At 40.1% G+C, this 26,809-nt stretch overlaps 1 protein-coding gene across 1 annotated transcript; it reads right to left on the bottom strand.

The window, feature by feature from the left end:
* On the bottom strand, positions 1–25,216 carry TNFSF10 (TNF superfamily member 10). The gene is made up of 5 exons (XM_070945278.1): positions 25,003–25,216; positions 9,908–10,048; positions 8,882–8,930; positions 7,113–7,217; positions 1–1,555 (listed from the first exon to the last, which is right to left on the bottom strand). The coding sequence occupies exons 1-5, from the start codon at positions 25,123–25,125 to the stop codon at positions 1,101–1,103; spliced, it is 873 nt and encodes a 290-aa protein (XP_070801379.1). The 5' UTR covers positions 25,126–25,216; the 3' UTR covers positions 1–1,100.
* Positions 25,217–26,809: the final 1,593 nt, after the last annotated feature.

The raw sequence follows: 26,809 nt of genomic DNA, 5'->3' as shown, positions 1-26,809 counted from the left end.
TAAAGTGTCTTCAGCAGTGGCCTACAGAAGATAACGCTAATTCTCACAAGAACAAAAGACACCATTTATTGATTCACTCTGGCTCATCCAAATTACATCCCTCACTTCAGTCTGTATTTTACTGCATCTGGACCTTTGCAAAAAATAATTGCTTTGACTGTCCTGGTTTTGTTAGCATGCTATTTTCTTTTCTTTTTTTTAAAAAAAAAATACAAACCTTAAAAATAAATCTTTTCATACAAAAAATGTTCCTGCATTAAAAGGAGATGCGCAACTAATCTGAAGCCTGTTTCCAGCCTCAGAGTAATCTGACTCTTTATCCATTTGGCCCAATTGGAACATGAAGCAAATCCGGTTCTTTCCAAATGGGATTCACATTTTTCATTCTCACAAAAGGAACAGCTTGTTTGGAGTTATTGCCTGGTACAGCCTACTCAGGACTGTACCATTGCAAGCTGCATGAAGGGGGTGCAGGTATATGAATGTTCCCCTTGATGGAAGCGAGTTTAGGATGCAGCTTTCCAATATGGGATTTTTCTTCTCTTGCGATCAGAGATGCTACCTTTCTGGATAGGGGCTATTCTGAACATCACCATTCTGATGTGAAAAAAAAGGAAACAGTCTTAATTTAGGGAATCTATTTTGCTTTATCCTTTACACTCTGTTGTCAGAGTCGGTTCAGCAAATGCAACCCACAGCAGGGTGACAACTACCCACACAACAGTACAGGTTGAAATCACTTGTAATGCGTCTTCTTAGGTGCATGGATTCCATGCATAATCTGATCAACAGAAATTTGCTGAAACAAATCAAATGCAACTTTCCTGTTCGAAACCAAAAAACCCCCAATCCCTGGAAGATTGTTCACGGACCCACAGCAGCTTGTTAGCATGTCTTGTTATCTGTAGCGTGCCAAACATTCGTTGTGGAATTTGGATAATGGGATCTGGAACTGGTCTCAGTGGTGCTTAACAGAGGAACTAAAATACTTCATCCAATTCTGTGGATAGTGCAACTACTTCTTACTGTACTTCGAAGGCAGAATCTTTCAGGTCTTCCACAACTTCTTTACGGATGTCTAATTATTCTCTCATCTTTGTTTAAGAGACCAGGAAGGCTCCAAAGAAGCTGGCTTCTTTATCCATGTCCACCAATTCTACATAGCTGATGGAGACAAAAATCTTATCGTTTCTTTTTAACTGAAACACTCCACCCTGGTATATGGAATACAGTCCATATTCTGCGTTTTTAGACCAACAACTGCTTCTTGCACTTTTCATTAGCAGGATGGCTTCTGGGTAAAAATCTGTAAATTTGGAAATGTACTGAACCATCTGCTTTGGATTCCTAATGCTCTCTGAGTCAGGATCTGCATTGGGTTCAACACTTTCCGATTCCCGGAAACGAAAATAAGTCTGTGCATAAATGTAATAAAATCCAGGTTGCTGTATTTCAAGTTCTCCATTTCTCAGCAATATATTGTGAAGAAAGGAAGGGTACACTGAAGATTGCCAAGAGATTATTTTAAATCCCAAATTGTTTCTCATAGGGGTACCTGTGATAGATTGAAAAAGGCATAAAATAGTTTAGGCATGTAAAACGCTAAATAAATCCCACCTCTTTTTTTAAAAAGGCAAATAATGTAAACTTTGCATCTTCTTAGCAGCTTTTATTCCAATATCATCATCATCCATCTCCTTTTAACAACCCCATAATCTCTTGCGGGGTGGAGTCTGGGCAACTGAATGGAGCTGAGTGTTTACTGGCTGGATGCCCTTCCTGTTGCCAATGCGGAGTTTTGTTCAGCAGATATATTCTCGCTGTGCCCAGAGAGAGAAATATCTGCCTCTACCTAGGATCAAACTCACAGCCTCCTGATTGTGAGGCGAAAGCTCCACCTCTAGGCCACCGCGCCACTCAGCTTTTATTCCAATACACGAGTCCTAAATCCCAACGCCCATATAAGTGTGATCATCATTCATATGGATTAAGGAAAGTGACCCATATAACTGTTGCTATACAAGTTGCAAAATGGAAAGTTTTATCAATGCTTTGAACCAGCTTCTCTTCCAAGACTCTACACGTAGTCCTCAATTTACAAACAGTTCACTTAGTGACCATTCAAAGTTACAACGGCACTAAAAAAAGTGACTTATGACCATTTTTCACACTTATGACCGTTGTAGCATCTCCATGGTCCCATGATCAAAATCCGGATGCTTGGCAACTGATTCATACTTATGACCATTGTAGTGTCCTGGGGTCATGTGATTATTTTCTGACAAGCAAAGTCAATGGAGAAGCCAAATTCACTTAACAACCTTGCTTAGTTGTTACTAATTTAACAACTGCAATGATTCACTTAACAACCGTGGCAAGAAAGATTGTAAAATGAGGCAAAACTCAATGTCAATTTTGGGCTCAATTGTGGTCATTAAGGTGAGGACTACTTGTACTTGCAGACTTTCCCAATGTGCTGCTTTGAAGATGTGTTGGGACTTCAACTCCCAGAATTCTCTGCCCCCATGGCCATCTGACACCATGCGAGCCATCAAAAGCTGCACAATGCTATTTTTTTTCTACAGGCCTGGTATTAATCTTATATTCCTGGCCATGTTCTATCGCCAGAACATTCTCGCTGGTTTCCATGGGCTGCTTTGGATTCGCACTTGAATTTCCCCTTAGAAATTCTTTGTCTTGCATATAGATAGTATAATTTGGGTTAGGTTACATAAAGGTTGTGAGTGCTTTTGAAAAATAGCGTATTTATAGGCCACACAGAGGATTTGGCTTTACTTAAAAATGCAATACAAGTAGTCTCTAAATTATACATCAAGAATATGTATAATGATGCCTACACCTTTATTTGGGGAGGGAACATTAAATAATTAACAGTATCTAGCAAAAGGATTATGACGGGCTAGATCTAAACTCTCGTATTTACCCTTTGATCAAGTGAAATCATTACAACTTAGAGCAGGGATAATTAACTTCCACTCCACTGATTTTAATGCAAATTGATTTAATTTAGTCCAGGTTTCACAAGCCTAATATCATAGGAAAGCAGACTGCATTCATCTACTCTCTTTTCATTGAGTTTTAGGATGTGAAAATGTTTACTTCACATTGGTGGAGAGCCCAGGATGGTAGGTTCTGAGCCGAGTTCGTTAAAATCTTCTAGGAACCCCAGAAATTTCCTGCTGGGATTGGTCTCTGGGTCTGCCCCTTCTTAACATTGTCTTGAGTTATGTATCACATTTGCATAGCATGCAAAGGCAGCCCTCAGTGAAGAAATGGGAAAAACCAAAAGTCCAGTTGTTATGCTAAATCCCCTTTACAAGTTTGTCCCTCTCTCACAATGTGTGTTTCAAGGCCATCCAAGTATCCTAAAACTCTCAAGTCTGTAACCTTTAACTGGAAAAAAAGGTATAATGTGATTATCTATGGATACTCTCAATCATCCAGGTCATGCTTGTCCCAAAGGTACTTATATTTCCAAAAGGCAACTGAATTTTGTTTTGTTTTTTTCCCCTGAAAACATTTGGCTTCTCATCCAAGAAGCTTCTTCAGTTCTAACTGACTGGTGGGGAACAGAAGGATTTATGTTCTTTGCAGTTATCTGGTGATTATCTGCTCATTAGCTCAACTCTCTGAGAGTTGTTTAGGCTAGCAGTCCCACCCAAGAAGCTTCCATACTTCTTTACAATCTGTATACAGCCTTGCCGGACTCCTTTCCCAATTTTGAACCAATCAATGGTTCCATGTCCAGTTCTCACTGTTGCTTCTTGACCCACATATAGATTTCTCAAGAGACAAATAAGATGGTCTGGTACTCCCACTTCTTTAAGATCTTGCCAAAATTTGTTGTGATCCACACACTCAAAGGCTTTAGCATAGTCAATGAAGCAGATGTTTTTCTGAAACTCCCTAGCTTTCTCCATGATCCAGCGTATGTTGGCAAGTTGATCTCTAGTTCCTCTGCCTCTTCGAAATCCTGCCTGTACTTCTGGTAGTTCTCGATCCACATACTGCTGGAGCCTAGCTTGTAGGATTTTAAACATAACTTTTCTAGCATGTGAAATGAGTGCTGTGGTGCAATAGTTTGAACATTCTTTGGCCTTGCCTTTCTTTGGAATTGGAATGTAAACTGACCTTTTCCAATCCTGTGGCCACTGTTGAGTTTTTCAAATTTCCTGGCAAATTGAGTGTAGCACTTTTAAGATTTTGAATAGATCAGCTGGAATACTGTCACCTCCACTAGCTTTGTTGTTGCTCAGATTTCCTAAGGTCCATTTGATTTCACATTCTAGGATGTCTGGCTCGAGGTCAGTGACCACCCCATCTTGGTTATCAGGGATGTTAAGTTCGTTCTGGTATAGTTCTTCTGTGTAATTTTGTCGCTTCTTAATCTCTTCTCCCTCTGTTAGGTCCCTGCCATTTTGGTCCTTTATAATGCCCACCGTTGCATGAAACGTTCCCTTCATATCTCCAATTTTCTTGAAGAGATCTCTGGTCCTCCCTATTCTATTGTTTTCTTCTATTTCTTTGCACTGTTCATTTAAGAAGGCATTCTTATCTTTTCTAGCTATTCTCTGGAATTCTGCATTCAATTAGGTGTATCTTTCTCGTCCTCCCTTGCCTTTCACTTCCCTTCTTTCCTCAGCTATTTGCAAAGCTTCCTCAGACAGCCATTTTGCTTTCTTGCCTTTCTTTTACTTTGGTTTGGTTTTAGTTGCTACCTCTTGTACAATATCGTGAACCTCCATCCATAGTTCTTCAGGCACTCTGTCTATCAGATCTAATTCCTTAAATCTTTTTGTCACCTCTACTGTATATTCATCAGGGATATGATTTAGTTCATACCCGTGTGGCCTAGTGCTTTTCCCTACTTTCTTCAATTTAAGCCTAAATTTTGCAACGAGAAGCTCATGGTCTGAGCCAATCAACTCCTGGTCTTGTTTTTACTGACTGTATAGAGCATCTCCATCTTTGGCTGCAGAGCACATAGTCAATCTGATTTTTGTGTTGACCGTCTGGTGATGTCCATGTGTAGAGTCATCTCTTGGATTGTTGGAAAAGAGTCTTTGCTATGACCGTCGTATTCTTTTGACAAAATTCTATCAGCCTATGCTCTGCTTCATTTTGTACTCCAAGGCCAAACTTGCCTGTTATTCCGGTTATCTTTTGGCTTCCTACTTTAGCATTCAAATCCCCCATGATAATAAGGACATCATTTTTGGTGTTAATTCTATAAGATGCTGTCGGGTTTCATAGAACTGGCCAATTTCATCCTCTTCAGCACCAGTGGTTGGGGTATAGACTTGGGACTACTGTGATGTTGAATGATTTGCCTTGGATTCGAACTGAGATCATTCTGTTATTTTGGGGATTGTATCCCAGTATTGCTTTTCCTACTCTTTTACTGACTATGAAAGCTACTCCATGTTTTCTGAGCGATTCTTGCCCACAGTAGTATACCTGATGGTCATCTGAATTAAATTAACCCATTCCTATCCATTTTAGTTCGCTGATTCCTAAGATGTCGATGTTCAGTCTTGTCATCTCTTGTTTGACCACTTTCAGCTTGCCTTGATTCATGGATCTTACATTCCAGGTTCCTATGGAGAATAGATCTTTACAGCACCCGACTTTCTTTTCACCACCAGATGCATCCACAGCTGAGCGTCCTTTCGGCTTTGGCCCAGTCGCTTCACTCTTTCTGGCGCTACTAATACTAGCCCTCTGCTCTTCCCCAGAACCATATTGGACACCTTCCGACCTGAGGGGCTCATCTTCTGGCATCATATTGTTTTCCTTTTAGTACTGTCCATGGGGTTTTCATGGCAAAGATACTGGAGTGGGTTGCCATTTCCTTCTCCAGTGGATCACGTTTTGTCAGAGCTCTCTGCTATGATCTGTCTGTCTTGGGTGGCCCTTCATGGCATAACTCATAGCTTCATCGAGCTACGCAAGCCCCTTCGCCACGACAAGGCAGTAATCCATGAAGGGGAAGTATTTTATGATGTAATTCAAAGTATCACGTCCAATGGATAGGATTTACATTCTTACCTGGGAAAAGCCCACTAATTTTTTTTGGGATGGGTCTGCCTGATATAGTTTTGCTTTCATTTTCCGGATTCATTTTTACAAAAAACAGGGTTGTAAGAGTTGTTGTTGTTGTTGTTGAGAGTTGTTGTTGTTGTTGTTGAGAGTTGTTGTTGTTGTTGAGAGTTGTTGTTGTTGTTGTTGTTGAGAGTTGTTGTTGTTGTTGTTGTTGTTGTTATTATTATTATTATTATTTAATCTTTAGTGAGATTCACAGCCTTTGAGGCTGGTTAATAGCTCAGCAGCTCGAGTCCTAACCAAGGACCTAGGAACTGTTAAGGTATCGTCGGAGGATGTAAGCTGTTCCGAGTAAGGTGGTTTTTTGTAGAGTCAAAATGTTCAAGTCCGACAAATTTAGAATTTCTAAATTTATTTTTATTATTATTATTATTATTATTATTATTAATAATAATAATAATAATAATAATAATAATAATAATAATAATAATATTTCTATGCCGCCCACTCTCCGAGGACTCTGGGTGGCTTACACCAAAGACAGTATACTAAATAGCATATTGCCCCCAACAATCTGGGTCCTCATTTTACCCACCTCGGAAGGATGGAAGGCTGAGTCAACCTTGAGCCGGTGAGATTTGATCTGCTGATCTGCTGAACCAGCAGTCAGCTGAAGTAGCTGCAGTACTGCACCCTAACCACTGCGCCATCTCGGCTCTTATAATTGCTTATAGTTGCTATGTAATCTGCAGCTTCTTCTCTTTCTTATAAGGAAAAGGATATTGTCAAGTTTGATTCCTGGTGTTTACATGGACGCAATAAAGCAGCTTTATTGTGCCTGTGGTTTCCACCTTTGCCTGAAATATATTTTGATTTCAGCCCACAACAATGGGAAAGGTACTTACCTGAAATCTCCCATCCAACCATTAACCAGGCCCTATCCTGCTTAGCTTCCAAGCTCAGACAAGTGCTGCCACCTATCTATAAAAGAAATAAATCCATTCATCTAAACAGTAGCCACTTTCCCCCAGAATAAGGCAATGTCTTACTTTGTACAAATAAAGCTCTCCTTGCACTTCTGCTTGAGGTGAGATGAGCTGCGACTCGGGAGTTCCTAGGTACGTCTCTTGCAATGGTATCTAGAGAAATATTGTCTGGATAGAAAGAAATGCCAACATTTAATATCCTACCTGGAACTTTTTAAAATCTATGTTAACCTTAGCTTTGTCATACCAGAAACATCCATGCCACCCACATCTCCGATCGTGTCCTTCTATTTCTCAGCAACCCCCCGTCTTTCATCCAACCTAAATAACAAGCTGCAAAACATAATTTTGTATCAGGTAAACCCAATCTTCTTCGTTCCTTTGCGTCTTGTATTGCCTTATTTGGATGTCGTAGTTTTGTTTCCCCTTGCCATAAATATTTAGCTATATACTATATATATTATAGGAAAGGATGAAACAGATACATGGTTGCCTGTAGAGATTCTCAGTCATCCAGGTCATGGTTGTCCCAAAGGTGCTTTTTCAGGAGGCCAATGGGCTTGAAGACATTTCGCTTCTCACCCAAGAAGCTTCATCAGCTCTGACATGATAGTGGAAAATGGAAGGGGACCCTCTAAAACAGTGTTTCTCAACCTTGGTAGCTTGAAGATGAGTGGACTTCAACTCCCAGAATCCCCCAGCCATGAAGTCCACCCATCTTCAAGCTTCCAAGGTTTTTTTGTTTTTTTTTTTAAATTTGATTTATATGCCGCCCTTCTCCGGAGACTCAGGGCGGCTTACAATGCGTTAAGCAATAGCCTTCATTCTTTTGTATATTTTATACAAAGTCAGCTTATTGCCCCCACAAACTGGGTCCTCATTTCACCTACCTTAGAAAGGATGGAAGGCTGAGTCAACCTTGAGCCTTGGAGAGATTCGAACCAGCAGAAATTGCAGGCAGCTGTGTTAATAACAGGGTGCATTAAACCACTGTACTATCAAGGCTCTTGATGAAACACTGGTTTCAGTGTTGAGAAACACTGCTCTAAAAGGATGCAAATTACCAGCTGTCTGCAAGGAGCATAAATCCTTCCAATCCCCACTATCCTGTCAGAGCTGAAGAAGCTTCTTGGATGAGAAGCGAAATGTCTTCAAAAGAAAAAACAAGGAAATCCAGTTGCCTCCTGAAAAAGCACCTTTGGGAGATATATGGATGCTTATACCACCTTATATGGGAAGGAATGTAGGAAGCTCCCTTAGACAGGTCAGACTATAAGAGGCTATATAGTACTAATACTACAGTATAAAAAAGGTATAACTCCAAAAAAAAAATGCAACATGAAATTTGCAAGAAAATGAGGGAAGTCTAGCACTTTAGGGAACTAGTTAAAATGGAAACCATTGAAGAAGAACACAATGGAATTGTTCTTTCAGCAGAGGTGATGGCTTGGTTCTTCTTTCCGTCTTCCCCACTACTGTGGCTGAGGTAAGATGTCCACGTATTTATTTGGCATCTCCTCGGGATCACTGGTAGAAGTTTTGTCCATCACTTACAGGAAGAGTGAACTTCGGGCCTTCTGCAAATTAAACTGTGCTCTGCCGCTTGACTGTGGCCTCCATAAATGTTATTATCTCCTTATCCACTTACGCATAATGCAGGAAGGACCAGTTCAGTTAGACACAGAAGTGCCTCCTAGAGCAGAGTGCTCCACGTTCACCTTCTTTAAATAATCTCGATTACATCATAATCTGTCTTTGCATGAATATCTCATTCAATTCCTCAATGCAACAATGCAGTCATTCATGAATCATTAATCATAAACTTTCTCAACCTTGTGTTGAAGCTGATGTTCCTTCTTCTGCACGACTCTTGGCCACCATCTGCAATTACAAATTACAATTACAAATATAATTATCTTTTTCCCCTCCTGATATTATTAGAATGCAGCATCATAAATCCAAACACTGGATTTATATTCTTTCATTCCCCCCAAATATTTTTGGAATAGTCTAAGGAACCTTCTTCTGTAAAAGGTGTATGGAGATGAAGCCAGTATTGTTGATATTTATATATATATGTGGCTCTTATTTATTGCAGTGTCCCGGGGTCATGGGATCGCCTTTTACAACCTTCTGATAAGCAAAGTCAATGGGGAAGCCAGATTCACTGTGTTATACTACCTTTTAACAATTGAGGCGATTTATTTAACAAGTGTTGCAAGAAAGAGCGTAAAATGGGGCTAAACTCATTTAACAACTTTCTTGTTTAGCCAAGTTGAAAACTTCTTTTTAAAAAAGGAGAGGGGACACCATGCCCACATCCGTAACTTGTTCCCTGGAGAAGCTCAAGTCAGCAACAGAAAGAAACACATCACCTAGAACAATTTTTACAGATGCCCTTTTCCCTCTCAAAATACCTTTCATGAGCATTAAAGTTTGACAATCTGGAATATTTGATGCAACTGTTTCTCCTTCTATCCCGTTTCCCTGAAAATAAGACCCAACTGGAAAATAAGGCCTAGCATGATTTTTCAGGATGCGCATAATATAAGCCCTACCCCAAAAATAAGCTCCAGTTAAGATCGTCAGCAGGAGGTGATTAATACTATATTTTCCCCATAATAAGGCCTAACTGGAAAATAAGGCATAATGCGTCTTTTGGAGCAAAAATTAATATAAGACCTGGTCTTATTTTGGGGGAAACGCAGTATCGGCATTTTAGAATTTTGAGTGCATACCCCAGAAAGTTCAGACATATCCCATTAAAGCAGACACTGTAAATCTTAGAAAGGAGTAAAATCCGTGTCCCCTGATTTCCATTTGGCACAAGACTGATAGGTATTTTAAAAAAGGAGTACCTTTTTAATGAGCCTCGACAGCTGCCATTTGACCTCCCAGCAGGGATCGCCATCTTCTTTATCATTTGGATCCATATCTTCTAGGAAAAAATTTTCTCTGGTGAAGCAAGCGAAGCTACTCTTTGCGTAGGTGTCTCGGAGCTGTGTTAGAAAAACAGGGGAAGCCAAGTGTTAATTTAAATGAATGGAACTGTAGAGGCAGGAACACATTCAGTAAGAATAGTACAGTAACTGAATATCGTCAATATTTATTTTGGATACAACATTTAGACACCAAAAAAAAAAAAACCCAACTTCCATTTTTGTTATCGGTGTTGGGCTGCTAGAGAATCCCAGTTTACATTTTAAACAGATTTCATTATTTTATTCTTTTTATCAAGCCGCTGGTACTGGTAACAGGAAGCTACTATCAACCCAGTTCAATCTGTTCAGTCTAGCGCAGAGACTTAACAGATCTCTGCTTTCCTCTTCTGCAAATTTCAAACTTCAACTATGAGATGCATTCATTCACAATCCTTTGCATGGGGATTTTAGCAGTTTTATCATTGATCTACACTGGTGATTTTGCTGAAATTCCCAGGTTGTAATAAAACTCTCAACCATTATTTGATTTTCCAGGCAGGCTGACACGTCTGATCAGAAGCAAATCATACTATGTTAAATCAAACTTGTCATCACAGGTATGTATGTGCAAACTAACTAGAAAGCCGATCTAATTAAACCAAGTAGGTGACCCAGGAGTTTCCATTTGATTTAAAATGTCAATTGCCCTTAATTCCAGCTTCCAGTGGCAAAGATTCAGAAGTCCAAAACTATAGAACTGCCCTAATAATTCCCACTGGAATAGGAATCTGGAATAAACTTCCCTCAGATTGTAGTCTTTGATGCTTTTAGGGGCTTTCCCATAATGGTGTCAAATCCATCTGAAAAATAATTGACTAAATATATACATTTTTTTATTTATGTAACTTTATTCATCTACCTTAAGAGACAAAACAAGCAGGAAAAAAATCAGGAAAGAAAGAAAATAGGGTACTATAAAATACAACAGAATGGGAACCTTCCTCCCAAAAGGTCTTCACAAATGAAAAGCAAATTTATTCATAGAACACTATAATTATAATGCAACGGAACAAAAACATTGTGGTCCAAAACAAGGAATCCAATGAAAAACAAAAACAAGTTGAACAAAACAAGGAAGTCTTATTTTCCTTCCATCTGCCATTTTCCCCCCTCACAACCATCTCAAAATGACAAATGGGTTACACAGAAGGTTAGCCATCTTTATAAACAGTTACTGGACCACAAAATTCTCTCTTGCAGGACAGCAGCATCGATCTCCCATGAATTTCTACAAGCTGAGCCTTTGAAATATCTTGATATGCAGTTTGATCACGAAGTCCAAGCCTCAAACCATCAAACTGTCTTCATGGACAAATTACTGAATTTATGAGGAAATTTAGGCCTTCTCGGTCAAAGAAGGACAACTGGTAGCTTGTATGTGGCTCTTGCAATAACCTTCTGCAGATCTAGTTCAGTTTCTTGTTGAATTTGGTATGGTAGGTTTTCTACTGAAATTGACTGGGAAAATGCTACTTTAAAAACTGCACCATTTAAGGTGAGAGTAGGCTAAAAATATGTTTTTCTCCCTTGCATATTTTTTTCCATCCTGATCCTGCCTACTATTTGGTGGCATGTTAAACATTTTGAGTTTGCAACAGCTGTCCCAAAATTACTGGATGCACCGTGCCCATTTTGGAAAGTATTCTAAATTCCAAATACCACATTGTTTAGAGTATAAGACGCACCTTTTATCCCCAAAAAAGAGGGTGAAAATCTGGGTGCCTCTTATACTCTGAATGTAGCCCCACCCAGCTTCACAAACGGAGGTTTCAGAGGCTGAAAAAAGCATTAGAAACGAAGCTTCAGAAAAAAAGCCTCCAAACAGAGCTTCAGAAAAAAAGCCCCCAAACAGCTTCAGAAAAAAAGTCTCAGAAACAGCTTCAGAGGCTTTTTGTCTGAAGCTGTTTCAGAAGCTTCAGAGGCAAAAAACAAACAAACAAACAAACAAACAAACAAGGCACGGACCTCAATCAATGAAATTGTGCTAAAATTCACCTCTTGGAACAGCTGATGGGGGGGGTATTCTGGGAGGCCGATCCACCCACCTATCAGCTTTTTTCTTATTTTCCTTCCCAAAAACTAAGGTGCGTCTTATACTCCGAAAAAATATGGTAGATCCCTTTGCAGAACGGAAGTATTGAAATACTTCTAATAAGCTCAGAGCAGTAAATTTTCATCTCGAGACAACTGTTTGAAACTTAAAATATTTCCCTTTTTGTGTGGAACTGGCAGACCATTTAAATTTCAGCTCTTGATCTTAATTGTATGTTTAAATCTATTTTAAAAGGGAAATCAAAGGAAAAAAATACATTAAGGGCTGTTGTGATAATCATGCAAACATGAAAGGTATTCTACTGTATGACTTGGCCTCCTGCACTAAGCAAAATACAGAATTTATAACATGCACACTTTTGAGACTTGAATATTCCAATATTCCATTTCCAGAGTTCTGTTTGAGATTCACCCAGAAGAAAAAAAATCCAACACAAATGTTTTTCATTTGTGATTTTTTTTTGATTGGGCCTAATACAAGGCTATTTCAACGTGATAAACTACTCTTTTGTTCCAAGACCAATCCAGGAGGAACCCAAAATGTTTATCTAGAACAGAACTTTAGCTCTGCTTTAAAAGCTCACTAATGTTTTTTTTAATGTTTTTTTATTTCTCATAAACATGTCTTAAATGTACAGTCTCTTATCAATTGTTAATCATACATATTCTCTTTTTAACTTTCATATTAATTCATTCTTCATCCTAAAAAATTTGAGTATACTCAGTTGAGTATATTGAGTTGTTCTTCTACCATTCCATCTCCCTTATTTTACAACAATCCTTCTTCTCCTTCTCATCTCTTTCCCTTCCTTCCCTTCTTCTATCCTCTTCTACTTTCTTTCCTTCTCTCCTTCCTTCCTTTCCCCCACTAAAGATCACTAATGTTATTCTTTACTTCAGTGGTGAAATCCTTTGCAGTTTGCTACATTTGCTGCCTGCGCAGTGTGCACCAAATGCACGCCGCACACGGAAAAAGGAGGCTTAAGAAGGTAAGTGGAACAGCAAGGGGTGGGGGAAACAGCTGTGCCGCGCGATTTAGATTTGCTACAAAGTAGGATTTCCTGCTTTCTAGCAAATATAAATTGCACGGCACAGCTGATCATTGGAAATACTGGTAGCTTTTTAAACTACTGGTTCGCCTGAACCGGTAGCTTTTATTGCTACCGGTTTGCTCAAACCGGTGCAAACCGGTAGCATTTCACCCCTGCTTTACTTGTACTACTCACCTTCCACTGGAACTTATTATTTACAGCAATAAGTAAATTTTATTTCTGTTCAATGCAAACTATTTGAATTCCATTATCTCACAGAGAGTGAGAGGAAGGGTAGCTGGACAGGAGTGCATGGGCTTCTAGAGCACAGCCTTTCTACAGATGCTATAATGAGGAATGTGATAATGACCTATTAATGGTTTGGGGTGTTACCAGCAGGAAATATTTATAAACTGCTAAGTTAGATTACTTTGTTCAGGGAAGTCAAATAAGCAAAACAGCCAAGTTATTAACAAAAAATAAGTAAAAACTTTATTCATCAAAGTTACAAGGAAAAAACATACTATTTGTAACAACCCGTTTATACCTTCTACCCAAAACTGTAAAAAAAAAAATCATGGATATTTATAGAGAACCTTGAAAATACTGGATAATGGAACTTTGCCCAGCTTTTGAAGGAAGCTGAAGCCTTCATGTTAACTTGCTTGTAGATCTTCATTTCAACTTCATAGTTGCTATCCATCTGCTCTTCTGTTTACATCTGGTGACTAATCTGTATAAAACAAATTTGACAGTATGTTTAGTTTGGTCTTTATTTGCCCATTCTACTAATTCCCCTCTTGTTGTTCACCCAAGATAAATTCTAAAGCATCCCTCAAAACTGATGTTCTAAAATACAAAGGTCATTGATTACACATTACGCTAGTTAAAAGGGAGAATATCTGTAAATTCTTCACATGGAAACTGTGCCTCCATCTTTACTCTAAACTAGCTTTTTGTGGCCCCAACCAACCTCACACATGTACATACCTATGCATAAATCAATGAAAGGTGTCATCTTTCCTTCATCGACAGGATTCAGAGTTTTTCCACGCTTTCCCAGTAACATTCTACAGTTATCCATAACTTTCATTCTCCTGCCGTTTCCATCTTTCCATCTCTATTTTCATTTTATCGCTCGGAGTACTTTCATGCAATCCAAATCTGTGCTTTTACAGGTTATCCAGAAATAGAGTTACGGTGGCCATCAATGACAGAAACAATCCCTCTTCATAACTCACAAAGTGATATATGTGTACAATGGTCCGTGATGCTCCACTCACTGCCATATGATCAAGTTTCAAACACAAGGGTAAAAATCAGGGGTAAAATCCAGTAGGTTCTACCAGGTTCTGGAGAACCAGTAACGGACATTTTGAGTAGTTCGGAGAACCGGCAAATACCACCTCTGGCGGGACCCAGGAGTGGGGAGGGAATGGGGATTTTGCAGTATCCTTCCCTGGAGTGGGGTGGGAATGGAAATTTTGCAGTATCCTTCCCCTGCCACACCCACCAAGCCACGCCCACCAAGCCATGCCCACAGAACCGGTAGTAAAAAAACTTGGATTCCACCACTGGTAAAAATCTGTACAGGTAGTCCTCGAGTTACGACCAGAATTGAACCAAAATTTCTGTTGATGAGACAGTTAAGTGAATTTTGCTCTGTTTTACGACCTTTCTTGTAGCAGTTTTTAAGTGAATCGCTAGTTGTTAAGTTAGTTACAAGATTTTTAAAGTGAATCTCCCTTCTCCATTGACTTTGCATGTCAGAAGGTGGCAGGTGATCACATGACCCTGGGACACTGCAACCGTCATAAATATGAATTAGTTGCCAAGCATCTGAATTTTCATCACATGACTGTGGGGATGCTACAACGGTCGATAAGTGTCAAAAAGGGTCCTAAATCATTTTTATTCCAGTACTGATGTACCTTTGAATGATCACTAAACCAACTGTTGTAAGTCAAGGATTATCTGTACAAGTATGGGGGCTTCTCACCATGAAACAAGAAGATGGCACAAACTGCTTTTCTGAACAGTGGCAAACATTTCTTGAATTTGTAATGAAGCCTCTTTGAGATGGACAATTAGGTACGAAATGTTCAGAGGATAATCTATAAAATCAAAAAAACCATCAAACTTCCTCTCAAAGTTGACCAAAATTGACTCTTCATTTCTGTATTATAGAACTGAGCCACAAGTAGCAGACAAAACCACTCGCCTAAATTCATCCCTTAGTGTCACTTCAAGGCAGACTGAAAAGGAAACTCTACTTTGGGTAGAATAACTTGAAAGAGAAAATATGAGTCTACAAAATGAGAGGAACAGATGTTGGTTTGCTTTCAACTTTAGTCTTGAAAGCACCTCTTCGTGCAACTTTTTGAATGCCCTCTACAAAAGAAGAGCAAAAGGACAAAACCATTGATTCAGTATCTTTTTTCATATTTTCTCCCATTAGGCTATTAAACAAATTCCAAACTCTAAATCATTGCTATAGTGAAATTCAACAATAACAAATGAGATATGAGATAATTTTGGGTATCTAATCTTTCCTCCTCAATATATGATCTCAATAACTGGATATCAAATATTTTGAATTTAGTTTTATGGACTCTTAAAATTATTGCCCGATGTCACTTCAGGGCTTCCAGAACTTCCACTGCCTTTTCACAACTGGGAAATGGAAGTGACCGATGAAAAGAATGGAAGTGAGAGATGGGGTTGAAGATGGAAGACAGAAATAGGAAATTTCAGGTCCTGATGATCTTCACACCCCCAGATCTTAACTATATTTTGGAAGACTCCCAATGCTAATCAGCTATGCTTTTCTCAAATACCTCCATAGAGTTAATGTCCAGGTTGGAGTTATCAGAGACCTGTCAAAACCTGTATTAGATGGGGACATTCATAACAGCCCACGGACTTATATTTGGCCTTTATAATTGGCTCCCTGGTCTTCTCCCTAGAGAGGAGAAGCAGAAGGCGCCAGTCTCTTTGCTGAATGACTTTCTGTCTGAGAAGCAAGAAGGTGGGAAGCAAGATAAAAGGAAGCCAAGCAGGTAGCAACAAGGTTGGGCCACTGAATGTATCTGGCTTGAGGGCCTTCAAAAGCTGACAGCAGAGGCAGTCATTGCTGACTTGCCTGCTTCAGATTTCTGTTTTGGCTTGTCCTGATTTAAAGTGCAATCTTCCCTCACTGTCAGTTGCCAGAATTCCTATTCAATCTTGGGTGAACAGTTTTGTCATAACTACTGCCAGATCCAAATACTTCCTAGGTCTGACTTTGATCAAAAGCCACCCACGTTAGAAGGAAATATTTCCCTGGCTCTAGTTTGGCAAATGGAGAAAGAGTTTATGATCGTGCTTTATAAGGGTACCTTAAAAAAAAAAAAACCACACACACACGGAATGAAGAGCAACCAAAAAATTCATGAATTAGAGAAGCTTTCCCTTTAGAAGAAAGACTATAGAAAGTGGATTGTGCAGCTTAGGTCTTCCAGTAGACTAAAGAGTAGACCAGGGAGACTCCATGGCAGTATATAAAAGTATGCACGAAGTGAAACAGGGAGATTAAAATTTCTCCCCCCTCTGTCAACATAGGTCAAATAACTAGTCATTAAGGAACTGGAGTAGGTGTGGGTAAATCCAGATTCTGCTCCATCTTCATCCGTGGAATCTTATGGATAATTTTGGACCAGTCACACTCAATCCAATCCACCCACATTATTAATGTGTGAAGAGAAAAAGAGGAGGAAATTATTATGTGCACCATCTAATGCTCCTGAATGAAAAGCAAAGTATAAATCAAATAAATAACCAACCAACCAACCAACCAACCAACCAACCAGGAAAGAGAACTGTTGCCTTCCTGTCCTATCTCTAAGGTTCTTAGATATATCCAGATTTCACTATATGATACAGAAAGCTGGATGAAGTGGATCCAAGCCTCATCTAGCAGAGTGCAAATCAGGAACATCTAGCAGATGTTCCTAATTTACATAAGGTGGTTTCCTAATATTCTTTTGGCCCGATCACTTCCTGTTGCAATGCTGCCATTTTTCAGCCTCTGCTTTGATCCCACGGTAATAGGGTCATCTTGCAAATACACAGACCTGTTTATCCCACAAAGAATGGGCTGCTGTTTCAGACTAAGTAAGAGAAATAGATTATACAAGTTATACGCTACCTACGTTTCTCTTGCCAGTATTGCTCTTATGCAAAAGGAGGAAGTTGTCGCTGGAATCGGAAACTGAAGCCAGTTAACTGTGTGCATCGTCTATTTGTTTCATCATCCTGTTTTCTTTCTAACATCATGCAGGAAAAAACCCCTTGTGAGAAACTTTTTTTATCTCTACCATCAGCCCTGAAGATAGGAAAAAGTCTTATCTAGCCCCCCACCCCCCAAAAAAAGCCTAAACTGGTTAAACAGAAGATTAAATTGATAGGCCAGCCTGCAGGAACCATCACACAATGTTACTACATCAATCCTCCAAGATTTCAATACCCATCACTCTCTGACACCCCACCAATTGCAAAGCTTCCCATCTGGAATAGATTCTTCCCCGTTCGCTTATTTATTTAACCCGGCATACTGCTGACTCCCCAAAACGTTCAGCCATTTGCAACAAAATCTTAAAACCCAAACATTAAAAACAGATGAAATAACAAGAAAGACACACAAGTAGAATGGGTACAGTTCATAATTTAAAAATAATAATAATGGAAATTAGGGGTGCAAAAGCCAAAGATTATGTGTAAGGGTTTTTTTTTCAGAACTGTCAACATGACACCCATGAATTCTGCAGTTTCTTCTCCAGAGATTTCAGAGAAGCAGACAACCACAGGAAGATGCGGTCCCAAGTGACTGACAGATGAATTTGTGGAAATTGTGGGAACCTATCTCCCCCATTGCCTCAGTAAACTTCGAAATTCAAAGGGAAGAAAGCATTGTCATAAGAGGTAAGGGAAGATACCTACAGTGGGGGGGGGGGGTTCCCCATAAAGGTTAACTGTGCACTGAAGTATCATTTCTAGACTGAAAGTTAGGCTGCATTTTTGCTGGGTATTTCCAGGGCTATTTTCATTTCACAAAAGACAAAACTTGCCATTAGCTGAAAGGCTCTATGTGGGAGGTAGGCTCCAGTGATAAACTCATCCTTTCTGTTTATGTTCTGTGGTCTCATTGTCTGAACTGGCGGTAGACAATCCTAAGAAAAGAAACATCTGGGGGAGATCTATATAGTCTCATTATCCAAATGTTTTTCACTATAAATGAAGATAGACAACAATTCTAGCATCCTCCACAATTAACAAGTAGATAAAAAGCGGGGAGAAAGCACAGGGCAAGAGAGGCACAGGAAGGGGTCCAGAAGCAGCAGCATTAGGAACTAGGATCAAATACTATTTATACCGAAGATATATTTTCTATAAAGGTGAAATGTCTTTTTTATTTGCTTTCAAAAACAAGAGAGCATAGGAGAGCTTAAGTAAGGTATTGTCTAGCGATAAAACTATACCCATGCAAGGAGCAAATAATCAGGAGCATTAGTTGAATTCAAATCATAGAAGAATTCCATTTTAATGTATGCCAATTAGTGTACATTTAAAGTGACAATAAAGTTATTCCAAGTCTAAGTTTATTATTGCTACCTATATACAGGTAGTCCTCAACTTACAACAGTTCATTCAGTGACTGTTCAAAGTTACAACTGATTGGAAAAAGTGACCATTTTTCAGTTACAATCTTTGTAGCGTCCCCATGGTCATGTGATCAAAATTCATATGCTTTGGCAACTGGTTCATATTTATGACCACTGCTGTGTTCCAAGGTCATGCAATCACCTTTTGCAAAGTCAATGGGGAAGCAAAGTCAATAGAGAAGCCAGATTTACCTAACAAACAAGTTACTAATTTATCAAATGCAGTGATTCACTTAACAATTGTTGCAAGATAGGTCGTAAAATGGAGCAAAACTCACTTAACAAATGTTTCACTTAACAACAGAAACTTTGGGCTCAATCCTCAAACTTTGGGTCCTAAATTGAAGACTATCTCTACAAGAATCTAGCCAACTAATAGTCAAAGTTAAATTGGGACTAGATAATGGAATTCGGGGAGGGGGGAGGTAGAGTTGGGGTTCTTGTGGCAATGCAATGATTCCAAAGTGATGACACGTTTAACCTCTCCTTCTAGTAACTTAGCTTTCTTTTCTCCTACAACCCACAGATTAAAAGTTATTTTAACCCAGACATACACGTGTGCCCTGGTTTCGTTTAAGATTCAAATCAAAAGTGGCATTCAGGTAGAAGTGACAAAGAATAATTCCATGTGTCTGATTTAAGAATAAACTAGAGGGAGTTCCTGAAACAAAACTGAATTGCAGGTGAAGTCCTCTCATCTCATTTGCAGAATGAATTCCACTATTCAGATTTTGAATCTGACAATGAATCGTCATAGGCCAGTGCTCAAAGGTGAGCAGCCAATGAGAAACCTTTCAGCAGTCAAGTTCCACCTCTCAAAGCTAGAATATGCATGAATTTTCACAATACTCAGGAAGCTGTCGTGTCTGGCAATGCATATTTGCCTAGAGTAGTTCCGTGGCAAAATAGGCAGCAAATTAATTTAACAATCATAATAAGACAGGCACCTGCCACATAACACCTCAGACCTAACAATTGTCGATAAGAAAGACAAAAAAGTCTGAATAGTGGATACGGCAGTGTCTGGAGACAGAAGAGAAAGACCAGAATACAAAGACCTACAAATAGAAATAGAAAGACTGTGACAAAGACAAGCAAGGATAGAACCAATAGCAATAGCATCTTGGGTGCAATCCCCAAAACAACTGGAGCACCACTTGAACACCACTGGCATTGACAAATTTGCCGTAAGTCAACTGCTGAAGGCAGCTTTACTTGGAACAGCTTCTATCCTGCGACGATATCTGTGACACCATCAAACATCCAGATCTGCTTATCCCAGGTCCTTGGACTAGGTAGACAAAAATGCCAAACCCAGTCTGAACATCTGGCTGATTGTACAATGATCAATAATAATAGCAATAGTACTTAGACTTATTCTAAGTCTAGAATTCACAGTGCTTTACAGCCCTCTCTAAGCGGTTTACAGAGTCAGCATATTTCCCTCAACAAACTGGGTCCTCATTTTATCGACCTCAGAAGGATGGAAGGCTCAGTCAAGCTTGAGCCGGTGAGACTCGAACTGCCAAACCGCCGGCAGAAGTAGCCTGTAGTACTGCATTCTAACCACTGCGCCACCACAGCTCCTAGTTATATATAAATCCTATATAGTAGTTAAATACTACTATATATAATACTTCCTCCTTGTACATTTTTTCTTCTCTCTTAAGATATGCTGGGTTTATATAATTGTACTCCGGTACCCACAAAGTTCCCCAGAAACTGCATTTTGGGAAGTATTAGAAGTTAGTCACACAGCATGAAGCATTGCAAATGTGATGTAGCTGGGTTTAGCTTCTGCCTAGATAATTCAGCAATTGTTATTTCGGGAAACAGATGTCAAGAAAGAAAAATGGGGAGATCAGGAGAGGCAACTGCATGATGAAGGGGTAGTCCAACTAAATGCAGGCTTCAGGACAAACTGAATTTTATCTTCCACCACTCAGGAACGGCAACAATTCAGTTAAATTCCACTTCCCATTGTGGCCACAGGGAGAGGTTATGAAAATTGCAGTCTAACATCTGGAGGAACACAAATAATAGAACAGGCCTGTCTGAAGAATTTTTTAGAAACACCGAAATAGATTTCCATTATTTCATATTTAATTTAAAATACCCTATTTTCTAATCCTCTCTGAGTAGTGAAAATAGTTAAAAACAGAACAATCACAGGAAGTTTTAACTTCCCATCCCATCCTCCTAGGCATCAAAAGTGCTAAATGAAACGGGGGGGGGGGGGTGTTGACCAGGGGTTGGGCTAGAAGACCTCCAAGGTCCCTTCCTGTTCTGTTCGATTGAATCTACTGATTGTTTGAAACAGAGTACTATGAAGGGAAGTCCCATTTTACTACTGGATGCACTTTAAAACCGTTCTCTTTACAAAACATTACAGCCTGAAAATTTTATCTTTTGAAGAAAAATTACAACCCAAGCTCCGATAATTCCAAGGATGCCTCCGATGCAGTGACAGATTATGTTAGATTATGTTAAATTATGTTCAGACAATAATGGCTTCAGTTCAACAAACTTGTTTTCGTTGGAAAATGTGTGAAGATAAGCAGAAGTGGGCTTTTAGACAGCTTCTTAAATGAGAACACACCCCTTTATTTGGCTGATGTGGAATGCAGGACCCAAAGCAAATAATCAAGGCTCATCTATCACGTAAATGCCCGCCTGCGTCATTTTCTCCTCCTTTTTTGAAACATATAAATATCAGTGCTTGTCTTTTTCTAGATCTGTGTGTGTGTGTGTTACTATGAGAGAAGGTAAACCCTAACAGTATGTACTGAACAATAAACATCGAAGTGAGCCTGGGTTATTTGCTTTGGGTCCTGTTTTTTTTAATTCCACATCAATCAAATAAAGGGAGGTGTTTACCTGTATTTCATAGTTCATAGAGAGAACTATGGAGAGAGACCACAAACTTGATTGAAGTAACCGTGGTAGGATAAATAATCCTTTTTTTCCCCCTCTTCAATCTTCTTGTTCCTCCCCAGCCATATCTAGTTTTACAGCTCTCCCGCATAACTAGGTTTTAATTACTTTACATCAATTCACGCAAACGAACAATAAGTAACTTGAGCTTATGTTGTTAAACACATCCTGGAATGCACCAGATCAATTTCTATTACCAAGCACAAAAGCTGCATCAACAATATTTGTGCTGCAAGACACTGCATGTTGCAGCATAGTATATTTCTCATCAGATTCCACTGAAGTTAACTGCAAGCAAACGTAATTAACCACATTTTAGCCTCCAGTGTTGGGCAAGTACAGGCTGCATTGGTTAGCCTCTGACCTAGTGAAAATCCTGAATATTGGCTTATTTCACTAACCTCTGGTTCGGTTAAGCATGAGTAAAGGTGCTGGGTTTTCACCCAACCTCTCTGCCTCTGGCAAAGTCCCAAAAGAATCTTTCAAATCATAACAGGAACCTGGCCATGGAACATAGTCCACTTCAGAGCATTTTGCTTCAGCAAAATAACAACCTTCCAGTGTTTAGATAACAAAGGCTAATCTGGGACATTTTACAATAACCTTTGCTGACCAAAGGTTACAGGCGGTAGTCCAGTGTTGAAAAGTGTACATAAGGCAAAAACAAGGAATACCTGTTTTGACCCCTGGAGGAATAAGGTGTATATACCTTTTGTTCATAAAGAGTACTAGTTTTCTCCAAACAAGAAATGCATCATTCTTTAGTTGGCCACCAAGGTAACAGGTATCACACAATACCTTGAATTTCTTCCCAGTGTTTTGGAGCCAAATATATAGGGCAATTTTATTTAATCTGCTCAGTGACTCAGGTTAAGTAGGAAGGTAGGTAGGTAGTTGTGCTCTACTAAAAGTTCGTGGTGGAATAATGGAGATGCACCTTGGGCAACATTGGGTGATTAATGTGCTATTTTACCTGGGCTTGGAAGAGCTGAGTGGGCTTTGTTCTTTTTAAAAGGCATTATGTAAAACTGGTTTTTAGCAGGACAAAAGTGCTATTTCCTGCTCCCAATTCAGCATTTGTGACTGCAATGGCCCCTAAATACCAAGGAAAAGGGAGGGGCTGGGGCCTCAAACTGCATCCTCCCTCCCCATTTGCTCCTCAGTGGGCTGAGATAAGAGATCCTACTATTTTTTATTTCAGCACTGGGGCGGGGGTCTGCAAAATGCCCTTTATACTTGAGCATCCAGAGTACCACAGGATCTCCTGCCTTCTTCAACAAGCCAGGATCCAGTAAAACAAAAGCAATGTGTGAATCCAGCCAATGGTTTAGAAAAACCACTGAGAAAAGCATGGAAGTAGGCAGGATGGGCAACTCCCTTGCTCTTCCTGATCAGCTGGTTGCAGGAAATGTGTCTGAATTGTGGAAATGAGTGAAAGGAAGAAGCCAAATGCAAGCTTAGCCCCTTCTTCCCCTTGCCTAAATAACAGAATGGGCTTGTGGGAGGGCTGATTTAGTTTCATCTGTAACTATTCCTCTGGAATCAGTCCTACAGGAGTTAAACAGCATTTTTTAACCATTATTTTTCTTTTAAACTTTTCCATGCAGTAATATATATATATAATAAAGGCTCACTTTCTGCTTTGGTTAGTAATTGTTTTATTTTTCAAAGTGGAGAAGTGAAACATTCAACTTTCCCCCATAGAAAATCCAGAACTTTGGCAAAGTAATTTAGCAGCCAGACCTGTGCAATACAACAACTTTTAAACATACAAGATGAATGTTGCAAGATGAGACTGGAACTGCTTCAGGGAAATTCAGTTAGGACCGGTTGGTAGGAAGAAATTACTGTATACTGCCTTTTGGTGCAGAAATAGAAATCTTATCTCGCTGGAATGCCCAATGGGTAGATACCATTCTCCCAGCGTTTGTTTGTTTTTTGAAAAGAAAACCCACTAAGAAAACAAACCAAGCCCACAGAGATTGTGCTCTGAAGTGCTGAGTAGGCACCATACCAGCGGTTTTTCAAACTTGTTTCTCAAACTTTCCCAACACGCTTGGCTGGGGAATTCTGGGAGTTGGGGGTTGCCAAGTTTAGGAAACTCTGCATTATACCAACCCAGCCCAACACGAACTCCATGGTTCTGTAAAGAGTTCAAATCTCACACCAGAAGCCAATGTATGTATGTATGGCACAAAAACCCAGGAAGACAAAGAGAGCCCACTTTTAAAACTGAGGTAAACAAAGGCCGATCGTTTTGCAGCCTTTTGTGAAGTTTTTAACCCTCTCGGGTGAGGCGTGAGGGGAAAGAAATGGCTGCCTGTTTTTTTTTTTTAAACATGGTTAGTTCTGAGTCGTATTCTTTAATGCACGTTTAGCTGAAACACAGGACAGGAGGCAGCAGGCGCTGTGCATTTGTTTGGAGCATAGGACTTGCAGGCGCTGCACCGTTTCTTTGCAAATAAGTACAGTAACAGCAAAACCTTGGTTAGTTCAATCCCGCTAAAACCAAAGACCATCTCCCGCCATTGACTTGTCTCCCCCTTCCCCTACAAAAAAAAAACCGGGCAAAAAACCGTATAAAGGATTTCCGCCTGCTTGCACTGCAGCCACGAACGTTTCTTGCCAATTTAATCCTCGTGCTGGGCTTTATGGGTTTATTACTCTAGTCTAGAGTAAGAAACAAGTTTATATCGTTTGTGGATAAGGAAAGAAAGGGAAGACTGGCGGATTCGGTCGGCCGCGAAGGAAACTTCTGTATTTGGCTAAAACAAAGCATCGGGGCAGGAGGCGAATAGGCCCGATTCGAGAGAAGAGCCAGAAAGCTGCAGATCAGGGGATACGAAATAGCAGCTGAGAAAAGTATTTTCTCAGTATTGAAGAGTATTGAAAAGTATTCGCGGTGCATTGAGCGAGCGATCCTTTGCAACGTGGGCTTTGTTGGAGTAGTGACCTAAATTGCAAAGGGGAGGGGAAAAAAAAAAAGAGATCGGGTCGTGCGTTTTGCAGCAAATCCGATGGGAGTTGCAAAAGGACATGCATCCCAAGGGACCCCTCTTGCAAGCGTAAAAATGCATGATTACGCTTAAATTAATATACTACTAACCTATTCAGGTATTAAGTAGTAATGTATTTATATTAAGCGTAAGGGGGGGGGGGCTGAAGAAACCTGTTTTGCAAGCAGTAAAGCCTTCCCCTCTCCCCTCTCTCCTCTCTCCTCCCCCCCGCCAGACGGACCCATGAACGTCGCACCGACCTGTTGCAGCTCGTTGGTGAAATAAAGGAAAGTGATCGCCACGCAGATGGATTGCAAGAGGACGGCGAAAATCAGGACGAGCCCGCAGGTCTGGCCCGTGCTGGGACCGCCGGATGCCACCATGGTGGTCGCTGGCGGACAACAACCAAAAAAAAAAAAAATATTGGGGGTTGGGGGGTTTCGCACGAGTGAAAGAAAGAGCGGACGGGCGAGGGGAGACTCCGTCCCTGTGTGGAGAGAGGGAGGCCTGGCGGGCTCGGATTGGGGTAGTTAAGGTGGAGCCGCGTCCGGACTTCGCCTTTCAAAGCCCGCTTTGCTCCTCCTCCTTTTCCTTTCTTTCTCTCGCTCGGCGGCGCCTGCTTGGCAGTTTTGGAAAGTCTATGGGAAGTTGGGAAAAGATCCCAGGATAGGAAGGAAGGGGAGGGGAGGAAAGGAAGGATAGGAGGGGAGGGGAGGGGAGGGGAGGGGAGGAGGGGACGGAAGGAAGAGAAAGAAAGAAGAAAAAGAAAAAGAAAGAAAGAAAGAAAAGAAAGAAAGAAAGAAAGATCTATCTATGGAAAGTCTCAAATCATCCAGGGTCGTGGTTATCCCGTAGGTACTTTTTCCAAAAGGCAACTGAAAAAGTTTCGTGGATGAGAAGAAAAAGAAAGAAAGAAAGAGAAAGAAAGAGAAAGAAAGAGAAAAAGATCTATGGAAAGTCTCAAATCATCCAGGGTCGTGGTTATCCCGAAGGTACTTTTTCCAAAAGGCAACTGAAAAAGTTTCTTGAATGAGGAGAAAGAAAGGAAGGGAAAGGAAAGGAAAAGAAAGGAGGAAGAAAGATCTATGGAAAGTCTCAAATCATCCAGGGTCATGATTATCCCGAAGGTACTTTTTCCAAAAGGCAACTGAAAAAGTTTCTTGAATGAGGAGAAAGAAAGGAAGGGAAAGGAAAGGAAAAGAAAGGAGGAAGAAAGATCTATGGAAAGTCTCAAATCATCCAGGGTCGTGGTTATCCCGAAGGTACTTTTTCCAAAAGGCAACTGAAAAAGTTTCTTGAATGAGGAGAAAGAAAGGAAGGGAAAGGAAAGGAAAAGAAAGGAGGAAGAAAGATCTATGGAAAGTCTCAAATCATCCAGGGTCGTGGTTATCCCGAAGGTACTTTTTCCAAAAGGCAACTGAAAAAGTTTCTTGAATGAGGAGAAAGAAAGGAAGGGAAAGGAAAGGAAAAGAAAGGAGGAAGAAAGATCTATGGAAAGTCTCAAATCATCCAGGGTCGTGGTTATCCCGAAGGTACTTTTTCCAAAAGGCAACTGAAAAAGTTTCTTGAATGAGGAGAAAGAAAGGAAGGGAAAGGAAAGGAAAAGAAAGGAGGAAGAAAGATCTATGGAAAGTCTCAAATCATCCAGGGTCATGATTATCCCGAAGGTACTTTTTCCAAAAGGCAATTGAAAAAAGTTTCTTGGATGAGAAGCGAAACTTTTTCAAAGAAAAAAAAACACTAAGAAAAGTTCAATTGACTTTTGGGGGTGGTGGGGAAAGCACTTTTGGAACGGAGGAATGCCTTGTTCATCAGCTCGTGCTCGCTGCATTTAGGTGAATTCAAACTCTTTGCACAACGTGTCTATGGAGATTCTCAGTCATCCAGGTCCTAGTTGTCCCAAAGGCATTTTTTTCCAAGAGGCAACTGGGCTTTCTGGTTTTTCCTGGAAGACGTTTCGCTTCTCAATCCAAGAAGCTTCTTCAGCTCTGACTTGCATATTCCACACCATCCAGTCAGAGTTGAAGAAGCTTCTTGGATTGAGAAGCGAAACATCTTCCAAAAAAA

Source organism: Pituophis catenifer, unplaced genomic scaffold (genome assembly GCF_029215685.1).
Source record: "Pituophis catenifer annectens isolate HBS135680 unplaced genomic scaffold, rPitCat1.0.hap2 SCAF_6, whole genome shotgun sequence".
In the NCBI taxonomy this organism is placed as follows: domain Eukaryota; kingdom Metazoa; phylum Chordata; class Lepidosauria; order Squamata; family Colubridae; genus Pituophis; species Pituophis catenifer.
This window is presented reverse-complemented; position numbering and strand designations above follow the sequence as displayed.